Below are 19,124 nucleotides of genomic sequence, written 5' to 3' on the forward strand. Positions count from 1 at the left end.
ATGCCTGAAGTTCTTTTTGATTAATTGTTTGCCACTGTTTGCAGCCCGTGTGACGAGAACCTAATCAGCCCCCTAACTGAACCCTCTGCCCAATGGTCATAGCAATTTCTAGCGGCAGGGGGCGCTCCAGCGCTGGTCGTGAAAGGTCGGCCGGGCCAGGTGCTCGAGCCTCCGGCTTGGTGACCAGAGAAGGGCAGGAGCTCTGGGAACACTGGTAGGGGAGGAAAAGGCCAGAGGGCTGGGAAGCTGGGAGATACCTTGGCACTAAGGCAGCCCCGACAGAGACAGCTTAGGTCTAGAAAGAGCCCCTGTGGGAAGGAGAAGTACAGTTCGAAAAGTAAATCAAATGTGAAGAATAATTCATCAAACCCGCCCCACCTCCACCTCTGAAGAGCCCTTTCCTGTCTCATGATCTCCCTCCCCAGACTCCAGGCTTCTTCCCTGAAGGGCAAGGAGAACAGCTCTGTTTCGGTGTAGGAATATACATGTTCAGGTTATGAGTGACTGGGGTGAAGACCCAAGCTAACCTCCCCTCTGAAGGCCATGAGTCCAGAGAGCCCCTCTGATCACATCTTTGTCTAAAAACAAACATGGAGGAAACAGAAGGATATGATTGTCTTTCACAGAGTGCCAGTGGGGCCCTTCTGAGGAGAGCACAAGGGCACCCCACCCCCATTTTTTAAAAAAATATTTATTTATTTTGGTTGCGCCGAGTCTTAGTTGTGACACACGGGATCTTTGTTGCAGCATGAGGACTCTTAGTTGCGGCACGCATGCGAGATCTAGTTCCCTGAACGGGGATCGAACCCAGGTCCCCTGCATTGGGAGGGCAGAGTCTTACATGCTGGACCACCAGGGAAGTTTCCCCAAGGATGCTATTGTAATGAAAACAAACGTGGCCCTTTCAGCAGCTGAGGACAAACAGGAGATGAGACCAGTCGGGGCAGATGAAGAGAAATCAAAGCAGCACATGTAGGAAGCACAGAGCAAAAACAGGCAGAACATGTACTGCAACAGCCTTTACCATACTGTACATGCTGACAAGCTTCTAACGATGCCCTGGGCCTTCAACAAGTGCTAAGATATCGGCATCTGTTTTTGAAAGCCCAGTAGAGAGTCCCACAGTTAGTATGGGTCACAGAAAGCGGGGTGATGAGGGAGAAGTGCGGGTGAGCACCTTGCCTCTGCAGCCTGGGCCTAGACCTGTCTTTCCCCAACTTCCTCACAGTTCACATAGCCAGAATATGAAGCCCAGACAAGTTAAGTAACTTGCTCAGTGTCACATGGCAAATTGGCAAAAAAAAAAAAAAAAAAATCTGGATTGAAAGACCCAAGTAACAGGACTCCCAGTCCAGTGCTCTTTGTTTAGTTCTCACTGGGCCATTCAGTCGATGACTAATTACTGAGAACTCACTATCTGTTAGGCTCTACTCTGGTCTTGGCCTCCTGAGTGGTTTCTCAGGTGTTTGGTTCTTATCGCATTTTTATCATCTTTCACCAACATCCAGTCCACACACCACATCTGTGGTTAGGCCGTGCCTTCAGTGGGCTCTGGGCATCCTGTCTCCAGACCTCCCCTCTCGTGTGTGGGGCTCTCGGGAGGGGCAGAAAGCAGCCCAACATTAGCCTGGCCCCAAACTGCCCCTCTCAGGGGCCTTCACTCTCCGTGTCTAGAGGAGACCAACATTGACAGCTGCACAATGGGCCAAGTTAAATGACTCCTGCAAATAGTTTGATGTGTCTTGGATCATTTCTGATCATAATATTTAACCTTTGTTAGTGCTAAGGACTGTTCACACATTATATTATTTAAACCTTCCAACAAGCCTCTCCATTGAATAGCCCATTTTGCAGATGAGAAACTGAGGCTTGAAAAAGATTAAGTAGAATGAGGGAGAAGGGTCAAATCTGCCTTACAGAATTCCAAATGTAACGTGACTACCCCTCCCTCCAAGAGGTGTGGCTTAATTCCTCTGTCCTTGAGTGTGGGCTGGATTTAGTGACTGGCTTCTAAGGAATAAAACATGGAAAGGGAAAATAGTAACTTTGCAGTGGAGGAAACTGGCAGACACCACCTTACGCAAGTGATACAGGCGACATCGCCAGCGATAAGTCATGTCGAGAGCAGATACCCCCCACATGATATGATAAGGGCACTTCACCCCTGTGGTGTTCTTCCCCCAAATCCATAACCTGGTGTGAGGAAAGGCCAGAAAAAGTTATAAATCGAGCTACAGTCCCTGCCCTGTACTCTTCAAAGTGTCAAAGTCAAGAGAACACAAGGAAAAATTGAGAAATAGTCACAGACTGGACACAGCTAAATGCAACATGGTATCATGGATTGGATCCTAGAACAGAAAAAGGACATTAGTAGGAAACACGGTAAAACCTGAATGAAGTCTAGTTTTAGTTCCTAGTAATGTACCACTGTTAATTTCTTAGTTTTAATACGTGTACCTCATTATGTAAGATATTAGAGGAAGCGGGGTAAAGGATACAAGGGAACTTTCTATACTGTATTTGGAACTCTTCTGTAAACCTAAAATTATTGAAAAGAAAAAGTTAAACAAAAAAAGATTAAGCCCAAGGTCACAAACCAAGCCAGGATTCAGATCCAGACCCCTGATTCTCTGAAGCTTTTGATCTTAAATAACACCCTTGGTTATGTCTGCAAATAATGTCACCTGCTGTTCATTGAGTGTTGTGTTCTAGGCACTTTTACATATGTTATCCCCCCAATACGTCATTCCTTGTTTCACAGGCATTTTCTCTGTTTTTCTCCTCCCGTGGGTGGTATACTCTTCAAAGGACAGAGTCTTTTCATTCAGAGTGGTGGTCCTCAAATCCAGATTCAAAGGTTAACAAGTTCACAGGCACATAGACACACCTCACCCACACTCACACTCACACAGCCTAGCACTAACCCATGTGCACCTAGGATGGCATATCTTCCTTCTCTTGTTTCTAGTGAGTGGGGGACAGTCCTGCTTCCCAATCGAAGATACAAATAGGGACATACTTCCTCCCCAGAGAGATTTCAGTTCCTTGGAAACAAATAATCCCAACTCTGGGTATCACTCCAGCCAATAGCGACCTGACTGGCCTGTTAAGTGAAGGGTCTGCCACTAGCCCGTCATGTTACCCCCAGTCCCCAGATGGGACCTTTTCTTTGTGGGGGGCTTCTAGTGAACATTTCATTAAATCGATGACCCACCTCTTGTTCAAACCAACTGGTTGCTGGAAGTTCTGCATTTGTTGTTATCAGATCCAACAGGAGGAACAACGGAGGTCTCTGGCTGGAGGGCAGATCAAGTCTAAGGCCGGGATTCGCTCTCTCAGCAGGAGAGAGGAGAGGAGACCTGCGATTTGGAATAGAGAGCTCTCTGTAGACCCCGGGTATTTCTGGGGAGCTCCCCACTGAGAAAGGTAAATAAAACACCCATCCCGCATGCCAGCCCCTCCATTGCTTTGAGCTCCCTCATCTTATCTGACTTTGTTCACCCTCAATGGAAGAGCACTTGCCTTCTCTGGACCCCGGTGTTGGCAGAAAAGGCAGAGTTCTCGGTGACTGTGTCCCTTTTCTTAGGGAATCATCCAGCCAGTGGTTTTCCCTGAGCACGTTCAAAGATCCCACCCTCCCCTGGCTTGCTATAGGCCTTTCAGTCTCTGGATAAAGTTGAGACATTTAAAATTTTGAAAAATGAATCTAATTCATGTAGTTAGTATAGATAGCCTAACATATTTAGTTTGTCTAAATAACTAAATCCTTTATTCAATGACTGAGAAAATTTTATGGCCCCAATCCACATCCCCCTCCAACTGACACGCTGCCGCCGGACTCCAGTAAAGGGACTGAGTCGTTCATCCTGGCTGCTCTAGAAAGGAGCGTGGGGGTGGGAGTGGGAAAATGGGATTTCTCCCTCCAGGATAAGTGGGATCAGGGTGCCAGGCAACAGACAGGAGGCTGAGACCAGGGCATGGCAGCATCCCTGTAGAAAACCCCACAGGGCAAACGAATAAAGCCCACCACGAACCTGGTTGCAGGTTCCCCTGTGGTTCCTTCCATCGAGATATCCCCGAGCTGGCTTAGAGAGGCCAGCCCGTCCCAGCCGTGCTGCCCGGCATTAAAGGAAGACCTGAGAGTGTCTGCTGGGGCCTTGGGACCCCTCCCCTGCCCAGGTGTGGAGAGACAGGGTGGGATAAGAATTCCTGAATCACAAGAAACAAAATTTCACTTTTAACTGCTTGGGGTCCCTTGCTGAGTCACCTGATTCCCAAAGGACCTTGGCTTCCCTTCTTCCACCTCCCCTGTGTCTCACGGAGCACCTGGGATGGGGAGCTGGCCCAGAGCTCTGCCTTGCTTGGCTGCCTCCCACTTTTTACAAACAGTGGAGGGGCTGGGGTGTGAACTCCCAGAAGTCCCCTCCTCACCCCAAATACTGAGTTTTTCCTGGGTCCGTGCACACCCCGAAGCTGGGACAGCACAGGGGCCTGTGGTCACGCCCTGTGAAGTCTTGGCGTGTGTGACCACACACAGGAGACTACGCTGCAGGAGGCTTGTCGTGGCCGTGGACAGCTCTGGTCATCTCACAGATGCCTGTCTCCAGGATCTGCTGGCTCTTCCCCTCTGTCCATCCACAATGGTGCTGAGTGATTGGCCTAGCCCTGGTCGGATAAGAACAGGAGGGTGCAGGGGAGGAAGAGGAAGCAGGGAAGAGTGTCACGAGGGGAAAGGGGCCGGGTGCCTATTACCGGGCCTGCTAGCAGAGGAGTCATTGAGTCAGCCCTGAAGGTGGAGGTGCCAGGACTGCCGGCATTGCAGAGCTGGGGGAGGGGGTGGGTGCAGTAGGGTACAGGGGTTACCTCCACACACACACCTCGCCCTGCCCTGTGCAGTCTGTATGTTGTAGAGGATATGACTTGAACTAGGAGTAAAGTACCACACTGTAATTCTCCAGACTCTGTGTGTGCTTGGCTGGCTAACACAGAACCCTCTCATGCACTAGGAAGGACTCCTACCTGTGGAGACTGAAGGTGTGAAGTCTTCTCCTGAAGTTGTGTAGGAACTCTGTGTGCTCCCCGTCCTAGCAGTGTAGGAACCTACCTGCCACCCCAACTAGAGAGGGAGCTCCCTGAGGGTAGGGTGACCCCAGCCAACGCCATTTGGAGCAGAAGAACTGCCCTGCCTGAATCCCTGACCCACAGAGTTGTAAGAAATAAAAAAGAATTTGTAACTGAATGATTGAATGAATGAGGGAATGGAACTCAGGTTTGCCCAGGAAACCTGATTTATTTCTACCAAGAGGACCTGAAGTCAATGGCTGGACTGAGCTTTAAAAACGTCCTGCTGGTTCAATGGCATGTCTAACTCCTCCTGTCTTGTGTCACTCCAAATGCATTAAGTTAGAATTCAGCTCACTTTAGCAAGCATAAGAATCCACGCGACGCAGTGAATGTACCTCTGCTCTAAACCCCCCATCATGTGAGGCCCACAGTCCCCTAGGACCCCAGCTAATGCTTGATCCTGCTGCTACTATTAGTTTGTCACCATGGTCAGTCCTCCCTGACACCCTCTCTTGTCTGAGTTAACTGCTCCCTTCTCAGGTCCAGAGCCCTGGGTCCGCACCCTGGGGAGCCCTTGCTGTGCTGCCTTGTTATTTCTCATTAATGTCTTAGCCTCTCCTGCTGGTCTGCATTGTGGTCATCGTTGGGTTTCCCACAGCACCAGGTGCAGTGCCCACCACTTCAGAAGACCCTGAACGTTGGGGCAGAGAGGGAGGGAGGCACAGGGGAGTCCCATCAGGCCAGCTTCAGCCCCACCCGGCAGGGAACTGGAGCTACAAGAACCTGACATGTATTTTTTTTTTTTTTTTTTTGGCGGTACGCAGGTCTCTCACTGTTGCGGCCCCTCCCGCTGCGGAGCACAGGCTCCGGATGCGCAGGCCCAGCGGCCATGGCCCAGGGGCCCAGCTGCTCCGTGGCATGTGGGATCCTCCCGGACTGGGGCACGAACCCGTGTCCCCCGCATTGGCAGGCGGACTCTCAACCACTGTACCACCAGGGAAGCCCCTGACATGTATTTTTGTAACTTTAACTTCTTCTTATGAAAAATGTCAAACATACACAAAAGTAGGGGAGAATAAAATAATAAATCTTCATCCAGTTTATTTTTATTTTTTATATTTTGCGGTACGCGGGCCTCTCACTGTTGTGGCCTCTCCCATTGCGGAGCACAGGCTCCGGACGCGCAGGCTCAGCGGCCATGGCTCACGGGCCCAGCCGCGCCGCGGCATGTGGGATCTTCCCGGACCGGGGCACGAACCCATGTCCCCTGCATCGGCAGGCGGACTCTCAACCACTGCGCCACCAGGGAAGCCCATCCAGTTTTAAGAATGATCAATATTCTGACATTCTTGTTTCATCTACTCTACATTTTTTTTTTGCTAAAATATCTTAAAATAAATCCCAGATATCACAGCATTTCACCCCCAAACATTTCAAAATGTGTGATCAAGATGTAGCATCACCAAATTTGGGGGTCGAATGAACCACAAAAGTCATCCTGTGTTCTAACAAGCCAGCCGGGGCTGGCAGGCTGTGCAGTAGATACCCAGCCCCTGGGACGCCCCTGGCCCAGGAAGATGTCGGGTACTTAGTGGAGACTGTAATCAGCTCTCTGCCAGGAGTTTGGAGAAAGGCCCCCTGGGGTGACTGGTTTAGTTCTTTCTGCGCCCATCAGAATCCATCCAAAGGGGTCTTTTCCTTTTCTCCAACTTCCCTCTGCCGGACACCATACCCTGGTGATTTAGGGATTACTGTTTCCATTTTATAGGCAAAACAGTTAATGCTCAGAGAGGCCAAGTGACTTGCCTAGGGTTACCCAGTCAGTGGAAGCAGAAGCAGGTTCTCACTCAGTTCTGTTGAGCCCCAGAGCCTCAGTGGGTTCCACTGTTGGCACCGCCTGCCGGGCAGGCCCCCATCCTCAGTTTATCCTCAAGAAGAAACAGTCGGCAAGCACCCTCTTCTCAACGGTCAACAGGGGAGGGCAGGCTCCTGTGTTTCTCCTGGTTGGTAGCAAATGTTGCTTTTGAAAAGGCCGCTTTGGGGGAGGTTTTAGGAAGTGTGTTAAATGATGGAAGGGGGCTTCAAAGCAATGCTCAGACACACACCATTGGAGCTCTTCTCCACCACACTGGAGTCTGCGAAGTCTCTGCTCCAGCCCTGCCCACGCTGCCTGGGGGCCTCAGTCCCCATTGTATCTCCTGTCCTTTGATGTCGGATAAACCTAATTCATCTCTTTCATATCACTACAAAGCGGCCTCCTCATTGCTTTGTTTAGACAGTCTCTCTCCCAAATATTAAACATTTGGTCTTCCCAGGCCCCCCCAAGCTCTTAACCTCATCAAGGTTGTTGCAGAATCCACTTTTCCCCACACTGATTGGCAGATTCTGCTCTCTCCATCACCAGCCTTCTTGGGCAGATCTGGACATGTCACCCCCATGAAGGCTGCTCTGGGACACAGCACTTCCTTGGGGAAAGGGTCACCGCGGTACGGTTCTCAGTCCTGTGGGGACCCCTGGAGAAGCCTCAGGGAAATGGGGACGCTCCGGTTGGTCACGTGAGGGATTGGGGTGCCTGTCTTCCCCACGCAGGCACCTGGGGGAACTTTGCCGTTGGTGGAGGCCCAGCACCTAGACCAGGGCCACCCGCCAGCTGGTGAGGGGAGCAGACACTCCAATTTCCAGACCACAGACTACCCGGAGTAGCCTGTGTCTCTCCAGATACCAGCTGCTTGGTACCTGGGGGTACCGCAGGCTCTCCTTCTCCTTCAAAAAGCCCACTCGAATCCTGGAGCACCCCACCTTCAACCTTGCCGGCCCTGCCACCCTTTCTTTAGGGAAGTGGGCTCACATTGCTTCCTCCTCCACAGCTCTTTCTGTTCTCCCCTCTAAGTATCCCTTCTGGTCCCATGGCCCTACGCCACCCAATGTCACGGGCAAGACCTGTGCTAGGATCCACTGTCCGCTGTCACCCTGTCCTGCTGTCTCTCTCCATGGTCCCCGGAGGGACTTTGCCACTTGGGGCTGCTCCCTGGATGACCCTCCTGTATCCTCATGGGTCTCATTGCTCAGGATGAGCAGAAAACACCCTCTGTCCCCTGACAATGTGGCGCTTGGGGAAGGTTTCAGAAGGGACACTTAGGCAGAATCTTCTTTCCTCCTTCTTGCCGCCACCCCCCCGGCCCCCTCCTCCCGCTCTTCCTCCCTTCCTTCCTTCCTTTCTCCTCTCTTTCAACTTGTCATGAAAAATGTCAAACATCTACAAAATAAAGAGCATAATGAACCCTTATGTATCTGTCACCCAGGTTTAACAAGGATAGACTCACAGCCAATCTTGTTTCATCTAAACCCTGTCATCCCACCCCACCCCCGTTGCCTGCCCTATACCGAAGCTAATTCCAGACACCTCATCGTTCCCTCTGTAAACACTACAGCACACGCATCTCTACAAGACAAGGACTTGCAGAAAAACAATCACACCTAAAAATATAAACAATTACTTTCTTAATGGCTACATCATTTTTTGATTTGCTGCTCCCTTCGTTTGCTTTCGTTAGGTGGGTTAGAAAGTGCCTACTGTGTGCCATGCACCTCTGAACTCAATTCATTCTCAGAACCATCACACGAGCTAGTATGATTGTAAATTACCCCCATTTTACAGAAGAGGAAACTGAAGTTCCCCGGGGTGAAGTTTTTTTTTTTTTTTTTTTGCGGTATGCGGGCCTCTCACTGTTGTGGCCTCCCGTTGCGGAGCACAGGCTCCGAATGCGCAGGCTCAGCGGCCATGGCTCACGGGCCCAGCCGCTCCGCGGCATGTGGGATCTTCCCGGACCGGGGCACGAACCCGCGTCCCCTGCATCGGCAGGCGGACTCCCAACCACTGCGCCACCAGGGAAGCCCCGGGGTGAAGTTTTGATTGGCCAAATCTCACGGCTAAGTGAGGTCCCTCCTTCCTCCCATTGCCCTCCCCACCACCCGTCAGTCCTGGCTGGAAAGTTCTAGAAAATGCTAGTAATAATGTTAGGGAACCCTTGACCAAAACCGCCCACCTTGGCCAGACACGATGATAACCCGCTTACCTGAGTTGTCTCACCACAGGAGGTTCCCATAAGAAACGAAGCGCTGCCTCGGAAAACTACCCAGGAGAATTCAGGACGGGCCCAAAGAAGGAGGAGACGACCAACCTCCCAGAATCCTTCACGCTGGAATCCAGCCAATCCTCTTGGCTGAGAGATGCGTGCGCAACCAGGAAGGACCCTTAGTCACCAGCTATGTGCCAAGCAAGATGACTGGCCGGAGAAAACTCGGAAACTAACCCCATCACCATAAAACCCAAGGCTGCGAGCCCCGTGGCAGGGCAGTTCTCCTGGGTTCCCTTACGCTGCTGCTCTCCACCTGGGCGCCCCTTCCCAATAGTCTCTTGCTTTGTCAGCACGTGTGTCTCCTCGGACAGTTCATTTCCGAGAGTTAGACAAGAGCCCACTCTTGGGCTCTGGAAGGGGTGCCCCCTCCTTCTCAGCTACGGGAAATGTTTCCTTTCACTATCTGTACTCGGGTCTCAGGGTGATTACCCCCTCCCCATCCAACCTTTTTCTCCCAGCCCAACGGAGCTGATTTCTCCCCTGCGGCAACCTCAGCCTCTGGAGGCTGAGCAAGCCTAGAGCAGGTACTTCAAAGCGTAGCGCTTAATCGCACCTTCCTGTGCATCGTTAGGCACGGAGCAAAACAAAGAAACTAAAGGCACATTTTCATACGAGATCCTCGCAGGAAGACACCCCCTCCTCAGCAATGTTTGTGCTCTTGGGTTGGTGGGGAGTAGGCACTCAGGTGCTGCAATCTGTTTACCTGCTTCTTCCTCCGTTTCCCGTTCCTCCCCCTCCCCCTCTGGAACAGAAGAATAGTTCCTTTGTGTTTTCTTTCCTTTCTTCCTGTGCCTAATTAGGGATTATGCTTGGGAATCAAGCTAATTAATCTCTGCCAGTCCGGGGTGAGATCGAGCTCCCTGCACTATCAGGGTTGATCAATCCCTCCCTGCTGAAAGAGTCTGAAAAACAACCCTGGTCCTTTCAGCACAGGCTTTATTGGGCGTGAGGCAGGATGACCTGGGGGTGGCCTGGCATGAGTGGGGTGTGGTGGCTCAGCCCGACGGGATGGAGGCCTCAGGAGAGGCTCCTGGGGCTGGAGCTTGAGTGTGAGGTGGCCCCATAAGTAGGACTTCCCAATGCCCACAGCCCTGCAAGGCAGGGGCCAGAGCTTCATCACGGTGCTGCTTCGGAACATCATCCGGCTTCCCTGAGTTGCGAGGGTGGCCACTGGGAGTACTCGGATGGAGAAAATCTATCACAGCTGATGGCTGGGTGTATTTCAGGACAAGGTGATCCCTCCAGCTTGCGGACCAGAGGCCCTGCCCCGGGCCTGCTCCCAACACTGGGCTACCACCTCAGTTCAACAAGGACCAGCTCTCCAGGAGAAAACTCAGGCTTGTAGGAAGGGGCTGAAGGCCAGAGAAATGGGAGAAAGCAAAAAATCTCATAGGGCTGCAAGGGACTGAGGAAGAACTCACCCTGGAAGCAGGGGAAGAGTGGTCTGTTTAGCGCTTCTAAAAAACTCGTGCTGTCTCGGGGGGTTCTCACGGCCTAGGCAGGTTAGATCTTCAGAGATACACCAATGGTCCTCACCTCCAGAGGGGAAGACGCGGTTGTCTTCCCAAGATTATTAACAAACCAAAGACAAATGTATTAAATGAAAGAGACTGGAATTGAAAGAACTCAAGGTGTTAAACCTTTGGAAGGTATTTAAGGCCTTTCCATCATATGTGTGTGTATATATACATATATATATGTATGTATGTATAAAAATATATGAAATGAGCTCAAATCCCACATTAAATAGTAATTTTATTTTGCTATAAAATTTTGAAATGATATTTGTAATTGTTTTTAAAATTAATTTCATTTTTGCAGTTTTTTAATCTTTTGGCACAATATTTTTCAGGTTGCATTTTCACAGGCTTTAACAGGCTTGGAAGCTTTGGGCATTCTGCTTGCAGTTTCCAAGGATAAAATGGCCCGGAGAGCCTGAGAGACCACACAGCCAGGCACCCTGTCTAGGGGGGCACCCACCCTCATGAGTGAGAAAGGAGAACCTGGCCACATGCAGCAGTGCCCCACATCAGTTCTGGGAGACTAGCGGTCTAGGCCAAAGGGAACAGAAAAGCCCTTTAAAGATGTCTTCTGGAATAAATGATTAAAGAGGGAAAGAAAAAGAAGACAAGAAAGATATTTCTACTTACACAAACACGCCCCAAGTACAGGGCAGAGGTAAGAGCTCCGGGGGCTGGGGGCAGCATAGGGAAACACTTCAAAACAATGAGGACATTGTGGCCTTCCAAAGCCAGGTTGCCACAAAGAGCCTGTGGACCATCCACTGACCCAGAAGACAGGGACTATCACAATGTCCTGTGAAGAACACCAGAACAACACAGCAACTTTAGGGACTCAGACCCAGATTATACCAGCCTACATAATGGCCCATGAAAATGGAGGAGGGATGGAATTGTCCTTCTTGATAACACACGTAGGTTTCCTTGACAGCACAATGCCAGGGGAGAAAGTATTGCAGTTTTTGAAATTCTGATGAGCCTGTTGAGGTCAGCTGTGGTCCCAGTGACTGCAGAAGACCCTTTGGTTTTGTTCTGCCAGTTCTGTAGGAAGTAGCAATGAGGTGCCGTGAAAGCCATGGAGGTGCACCTCTGAGATCTCCCTTCAAGGGATAACCAGTCAGGGGAGTGCAGTTAGCTCTCAGCCTCCAAGTGCAGAACTTTGGAGTATTCAAACTGAGGCCTGTCTTCTCAGGTAACTCCCAGGTGACTGCCCACCACAGGGACACTGGCACCTTACCACTTCTGTCCAGCACAAGACTCCTCAATGGGCAATCTTCTTGGACCTCAGGACTTTGTCCAGAGCTACAGGCAGTCTGAGGTTCTCCTTACCTAATCCGCCTTCCTCTCCCCTTCTTTCACAGATGTCAGACCTGCATCATGGTCTGAATCCCATCCCTAATTACTCCTGATTCCTTTCCCTTTTGTTTCCCACAGGTGCTACCTCCAATAAATCCCTTGCACTTCTATCTTGGTATCTGCTTCCTGAGGACCCAAACTGACTTAGCTGCCAACCCATAAAGTGTGACTGGGCAAAGCCTACTGGCTCACTCTTTTGAAATGTGAAGGTTTAAAAAAAAAGTCCTCATAAAACGTACCCAACTGGAGGGCACTGAGTATGTTTCATTGGCTTGCCCCCAAAGAATGTAGACTCCTGCAAAGATGGGTTGACATCTTCTTGGGGTTATTTTTACCACCATTTACCTCTCTCACAGGATGGCTGAAGAAGAATCTTCCTGGGAGCTGGTTAAAAGGAAAGCTACTATTTATTTAAAAAATATTTATCATTTATTGAGTACTTATGTGACAGGAACCAAGGTAAGAGCTTTCCATACATTGTTTCATTCAATACTTACACAATTCTAATATGTATCTCCATTTTTCAGATAGGGAAATGGAGCTAACTAGATGTTGAGCCTGGACTGAATCGAGGACTGTTTGATGCCAAAGCTAATACTCTTTAACCTTTGATACACACACACATGCATGCACACATGCATGCACACATGACGTGATGTACATTTAAATTCTGAGTTTCCATGGAAGAAAAAATATATGAACTAGAGGAGAGAAAAATGGAAGAAAAAAATGTAGTAGAGGAGAGAAAAAAGTGAAGCCACTAAAGAGAATTGGCCTAAAAATCTATAAAGACAAAGGACAAAAAGTAAAGGCAAGAAGATTTTGTAGGACAAGTTTTAAGTGTCTTAATCTGTTACTAGTTATGTGCTTTTGGAGACATACAACCTCTCTGGGCCTCAGTTTTTATAAAGCTATTAATGAGGTGGTTGATGAGATGGTTTCTAGATTTCATTTAACTATAATAATCTATATTTTATTCATCAATCTGTATAAAGAAAAATCGAACTAAAATGTTTGTTTTCATCAACTCCTACGAGTAAAATGATCTGTTGGGCCTCCAATGTGAACAGTGGATTTCATAATTCACCAAGAGAAGCAATTTGCCAGGATCCCAAGAGGGTGTGACGATGATCTTGGGTGTCTCACGTATAGGCCCTACGAAAGTTTGTCCAAAAAAGTTCATCCACTGTTTGTTTTAGGCTCTTGCTTGGCTGAAGTCCTTGTGGATAATCACTATGCATATTTTTGGCAGGGGGGTGGAGTGGGGCTGTATGTGAAAACTGGGATAAGAGCAGAACTTTTAATCTGAGAACAGTAAATAATACCATCTCCTAATTATGATAGGCTTTTTGTGAGAAAAGGGACATAAAACATGTGAAAGTGCTTCAAATAATGTTAATTTGAAAGCTTCATTTGAGTCCTTTTCCATCTTCGTTTTTCTCTAGATCTACAAATAAGCAGATTTTAACTACTAATCACCATTGGTAAACCTTCAGGAAAAGGCTAAAAGGCCACTATCAGTAGAGAGGGCAAGAGGAGAAACATATAACCCAGAGAAGCTATAGACTAGATTAGCAGCTTAGTTCTACAAGTCTGATTCTGTCCTGATGGGTTTCCCAGATAAGGTCACAGGCAATGCACATAAGAAAAGCAGCGTGGTTGTTAAACATTTTTGCCACACACGCAAAAAAGGAACTATGTAAGGTGATAGATGTGTTAACTAACCTTGCTGTGGTAATCATTTTGCAATATATACATATATCAAATCATGACGTTCTACATCTTAAACATACACAATATTATATGTCAACTATATCTCAAGAAAGCTGGGAGAAAAGAAAGAAAAGCAGTGTGAGCATTCCTGGGAGCAATGAGATGGAGGAAAAAAAACCAAAATGCATTACTGTTTGAGAGAGGAATGTAAAAAACTCACTAGTTTACTATGTTAAAAAAAAAGATGGCACATTTATTGCTACATAAATGTTATATACATATTGTGTTTTCTGTTACAGTGACAGAAAAAATTTTGAACTTCTTGCTGCTGGTTCAAAAGGTTTATCAGTAATACCTTGAATTTGACACAGGATACAAATCTGCAATAAACCAACAATGGAAACTGGAGAACAAGATGAGAAGCAATTCATCTCGGACAATTAGCTCTTACAATACTCCATAGGTACTACACGGTATGCTAGAATTCTACTATGGTCTTAAAATGCTATTGTAAATTTCTGATATTAATGAACAGGTTATGGTAAATAACCCTACATTTTTACTACCTAATATAATAAAATAAAGTAAGAAACTTTTTACTGAAAACTTTTCGATTTCAAAAATCTAGAAAGAGTAATATTTAGAATTCAAGAAATTTTCTTACAAGATTATTGTATAAAAGACTAGCTACAGTGAAAAATAAGCCAAATGTTTTTTTCTTTCTATTTTATGAAGGAAAGCTTCTGGGCATACTGCAAAGTCTAATATAGCGAAAAAGACAACAAGCTCTGAAGAAAAAAGGCCAGGCAGTGGCATATGTTCACTCACACATCATAAGCAACAACTTCTGTTTTAGCTGATTAACACTGAAATGAAGAACAAGGCCACAGAGAGAGTCTGATGTAATTGGAGAATATAGGCAAATTAAAGTTACCAGAAAGTCCATTACGTTCACGAAAGACTGATTTGTTAGGTATCATCCTGATTGGAGAATCTGAAGTTCTGTCTTAATTGTTTTTGTTCTTTCAAATTAACAGAAATCTTTAAGTTACATAGTGATTTGGGTCCTTTCTTCTGTGTGCTGATTGCCCTTGTTGATATTGGCTATAAGGAATTATTAAGCCAAGACAACCTTGTTTAGCATGTTTTTCTCTCCCAGGGTTGTTGTGGTGGAAGACAGGTTTCATGGAAGTTCAAAGTGATTATTATGTCTTAAAAAAAAACTCTTAAGGATTAGAGACAGAGGGGTGCCTTAATGCACAGTATTAAGATGGACTGACAAGGACTGGTTAAATGCTAATCTGGCTCATCTTCTTGGGACAGGGCAGATGGTTTGCAGTTGATTACATCACCCACTGAATTCCTCCCCACTAACCAGCCATCCAAATGACAGAGAAATAAAGGCTAGAATAAGGACATGGGTGACCATTGCTCTTGTATTCCATTAGGTAATTAGCCTCAGAGTGGTGTGTTCATTTATCACACTACCTGCCTTGGTGACTACTGGGTTGTTATATTCAACATAATCACAGCCTGAAAATCTTCTTTGTATTTTAAATTCATTTTGTGCTTACTTACAGCTAACACTTTATAAGTACTATATGTAGTACTTACTGCTTGGAAAACAAAGCAATTTCTAAAAAGTAAATTCTTCCCTTGTAATTTACACTTCTATTACAAGCTTTACTATGAAACCTAGAAGCTTGAAAAGTCTTGTTATTATTAGAAATAAAGCAATATTTATTTGGGGGAAAATATAGGGGACAAAACTTCCCCTTTTAAAAATCTTAGCTAGGCTATGGTCACAGATGGTCTCTGCTTATCTTTGTAAAGTAAATATGCAAAGCACATAGGGCTACATGGAGGATTCTGGACTGTGACCATAAACTATTCAGATTCAGAGACCAAATACAACACCCAAAAAGAAAAAATAAAAATGAATGAAAAAATGAGCATGAGAGAAATGCTATACCAAGTAATATTTTCCTATTTCTTGGAAAACACTATTCATATGGCAAAAGGATAGGAGAGGGCAACAAAAGACTTTTCCCTTCCTTTTTAAGACACTAATAGGTATGCCGGGAATGCTAAGGGCCAATGGTTGTCACTGCTTTGTTCTCTGCACGCGAACAGCTTTAACTAATGCTGGCATCAGCTGAGTGGAGATCAGCTTTCCACATTAACTTTTTCCCTTTATATGTAGACCTTACAGTTCCATAACAATAAATAAAATTTGTAGTTACAATGCATTTGTCAATTCAGTTTAGGCACAAGGCAACTTCCACGGTGAGTGGAGAGATCGAGACAGTCTCTGATTGTGCAGAAGCGACACACTGCTTGCAACAAATTGATATGTTGCGAACATCTCATGGGCTGATGTTCTGTCTGATGAGCTTCCTATCTTCACTTCTGATGGAAGTGTTGACCAGCTGCTTTGATCGTAGGATTACATTTGCATTTCTTGCTTCAAGTGTTTTGTTTTTTCTTCTCCCTCCTATCAGGTTTGTGTCTTCAGATAATCTGAGTTGTCCAAGTCCTTATGAGGAGAGGTCACCTTCTATCTAGCCTACTGATAACTCTGGAACTGTGGCAGGGAGAGCCAAGGGAGAGAATAGAACCAATTAGGACATCACGGTTAAAAATAAACACCTCCCCAGAAACAAAACAAAACAAAGCAAGTTGGTATTCCTCATTTATACCCAGGTTTACACTAAATTAGCAGTCGGCTACATGACTTATAAATGAGGTTTCTTCTTTTAAGGTGTAACTGAAATGGTTTTACTTGATGTATGTGGTAAGATTTTTACAGGAGATCATGTAATTATAGAATCACAAGATAGAGGATTATATAACAGCTGTGGTAATTATGCAAACCTTAATTTTGGCAACATTCAGGTTGGCAATACCTGAGCTCTGAGGTTCTACTCATCCAGTTCTCAGTGGAGAGACGTTAAAGCATATATTTATTGCTACATCCAGTCCACTGTACTGTGTTAACTGTTTATATCTATCTCCTCTAAACTGAAAGTTTCTGAGGGCAGGGACCATTTTGAATTCATTTTCACATTGGTTTCAGTTATTGGTCCATGGTAGGTCCTCAGTAAGTGTTTGTTCAATGAATTTACTAAGAAAATTTACTCTATTAGTATAAATTTTATGTTTATATTCTTAATATAATATACATAGTAATAGCTCTGAAACTTCCCATTTCAGCCATTTTGGATGGAAATAGCTTTAAGAAGAATCATACTTTTCACCTCCTTATTAAACAACGGTCACGGTATGGTTCTATATTAGAGTGATGCTCTTAGGGATGGATAACTGAGACATTCAAAGCCTCGTGGCCTTATATTATTGTGCTTTTATAGTCAGTCATTCTGTGGTCATTTATCAGCTATTCTGATTCTAGCAGTTGTTTTCCTGCTGCCCAATCTCTTGCTGGTTTTAATCTGCTGCTATCCAGTTCTATAAAGAATTGAAGGGATCAGATGAAACCAGATAACCACCTTTATGAAATTAGCAATCTTTAAGACTTATTTTAATATAATAAACACTAGCCTTTGAAATCTTATGGAACAAAGTGCATTTACTACATTTCTTATATAACCTTGAAACCTCTCCCCACTCCTTTTAAAAAAGAATTCTTTTTGATAGGTGAGAATGTTCAAGGTTTAATTTTAACCTAAAGTGGGGGAATTTCCTCATAATAGAGATAAGGATAGAGCTATGAAAGAGTAGGAGATACAGAAGCAATGAAAGAACAGGAAGTAAACGGTAGGGGAGAAGAGAGATGTGAGGTAGGGAGAGAAAGTCGACGGAGAAAGAGCTAGAGAGAGACTGGGAAGAGAATAATAGGAAATGGGTACAACAAACTAGAGAGACAAGAAAAGAAGACCCAGGCTCCGAGGTAAATGTGACAGCTGAATGTGAAGTGCTCTTCTCACAGCCTGGTGGTTACCCGATACCTGACCACAGGAAGGTACCTCGACATAATCTGCCAACTTAGAAAGTCACTTTTGCACCAAGAAACACTTGCCTGTATTTATTGTAAAGACTTCAAAATTTATTTTTGAATAAAAATATTTTTTCATGATATTCTATAGTTTCCACAGAACATGAAGCAATGGCATGGGTTTTAGAGGATCTGTAATTTAACTAGCTCTTGCCTAAAGCCCCTTTGACATGCACAGTCTGTTATAGCTGTTTTTTTTGTTTGTTTGTTTTTGGTGGGAGAGATGACAGGGTTTTTTCCAGTGTGCTAATGTTAGAATTATAACTGACACCTAAATAATTACATCAATACTTCCTCCTCTGTCCCCAAATGAAATCTTCCGTTTTGGTCTAGTTTGATCCTAAGAAGGATATATGAAGAGGTGGTAGGAAATCAATTTCTTCAGGAAAAGGTGAGTTATTGACTAATCTTTGTAGTTTACAAAATATTCTATCAAATTCCAAACTTTCAGCTCAAAATGAGATAGCCACAAAGCTGACGAAATGAAATTGCACTCAGTATTTTTTTCCTGCTCCAAACCTCCCATCCATTTACTTTTACTACTGCTTTTACTCTGCTGATGAAACTAGGAAAAGAACTATACACTGCTGAAGGCAGATTATAAAAATGAAGTTACCAGTTCTACTCCTAATCCATGCTGCGAGCTATATTTTGTTACTGACTCAAATATTTAATTATGGTCTGTATTAATTTCTGTCACCCAAATATTAACTTTACAACTCATAGATAATATGAAAGTATATAGTTAAGAAAAAGATGGTTCACGTTTTCTAATTACTTGGGCAACAACCTCCTACTACTGTTGTCACTGTTTTAAAAAAAAAAATCACAAAGAAGCAAACTGTTTAGTTCATGAAGAGGAAGATAAAAAGAACAGTCTTTCAACAAGTAAAATTCCCAAGAGAAGGATGTTCTGATTCTATCATATACAATACCTCTACATTCTTTAATAGATTCCACAAGGTGTAACTAATATTCTTACAGGGGAAGGAACATGCGTATTACAGACTTCCATTAATGATCCAAATGGAAGCAAGCAATAACTGCTTTGTGCATGAAGATTTCATGATAGAGAAGAGGTAGATGGTTAACAGAATACTGGTTGATGATGCCATCAAGTACTTCTGAGTAGAGGAATGAGGACCATGAGTGATAGCAAAAGTATGTTTTGATAGATGAGTCATTGCACTGTTTTCTTCTTGGATCAGAATAATATTCATGTGAGGGAGTATACACGATGATCCAGAACATGAGAGCCCAAAGTTCTTTATGAATCAAAGGACAGTATCACATTTTGAAGAGAACAGTAATTTGGTATAA

The 19,124-nt window shown here is 45.4% G+C and overlaps 2 protein-coding genes across 18 annotated transcripts in view; both read right to left on the bottom strand.

The window, feature by feature from the left end:
* LOC117203171 (uncharacterized) overlaps positions 1–8,472 on the bottom strand; it is a 29,592-nt gene extending 21,120 nt beyond the window's left edge. The window contains exons 1-3 of the mRNA XM_049705852.1: positions 8,449–8,472; positions 4,432–4,541; positions 3,215–3,359 (exon numbers count right to left, since the gene is read on the bottom strand). Coding sequence (XP_049561809.1) covers positions 3,215–3,359; positions 4,432–4,541; positions 8,449–8,472 — 279 coding nt within the window. The remainder of the gene's footprint in view (positions 1–3,214; positions 3,360–4,431; positions 4,542–8,448) is intronic.
* A 5,543-nt stretch (positions 8,473–14,015) lies between these two features.
* The window catches only part of TCF12 (transcription factor 12), a 391,021-nt gene continuing 385,912 nt past the window's right edge, over positions 14,016–19,124 (bottom strand). For all 17 annotated transcript variants that reach the window (XM_033436994.2, XM_033436999.2, XM_033436993.2 and 14 more), the window contains one exon: positions 14,016–16,376. The gene's annotated coding sequence lies outside the window, so the exon portion shown is untranslated. The remainder of the gene's footprint in view (positions 16,377–19,124) is intronic.

This window comes from Orcinus orca, chromosome 2 (genome assembly GCF_937001465.1).
Source record: "Orcinus orca chromosome 2, mOrcOrc1.1, whole genome shotgun sequence".
NCBI lineage: Eukaryota > Metazoa > Chordata > Mammalia > Artiodactyla > Delphinidae > Orcinus > Orcinus orca.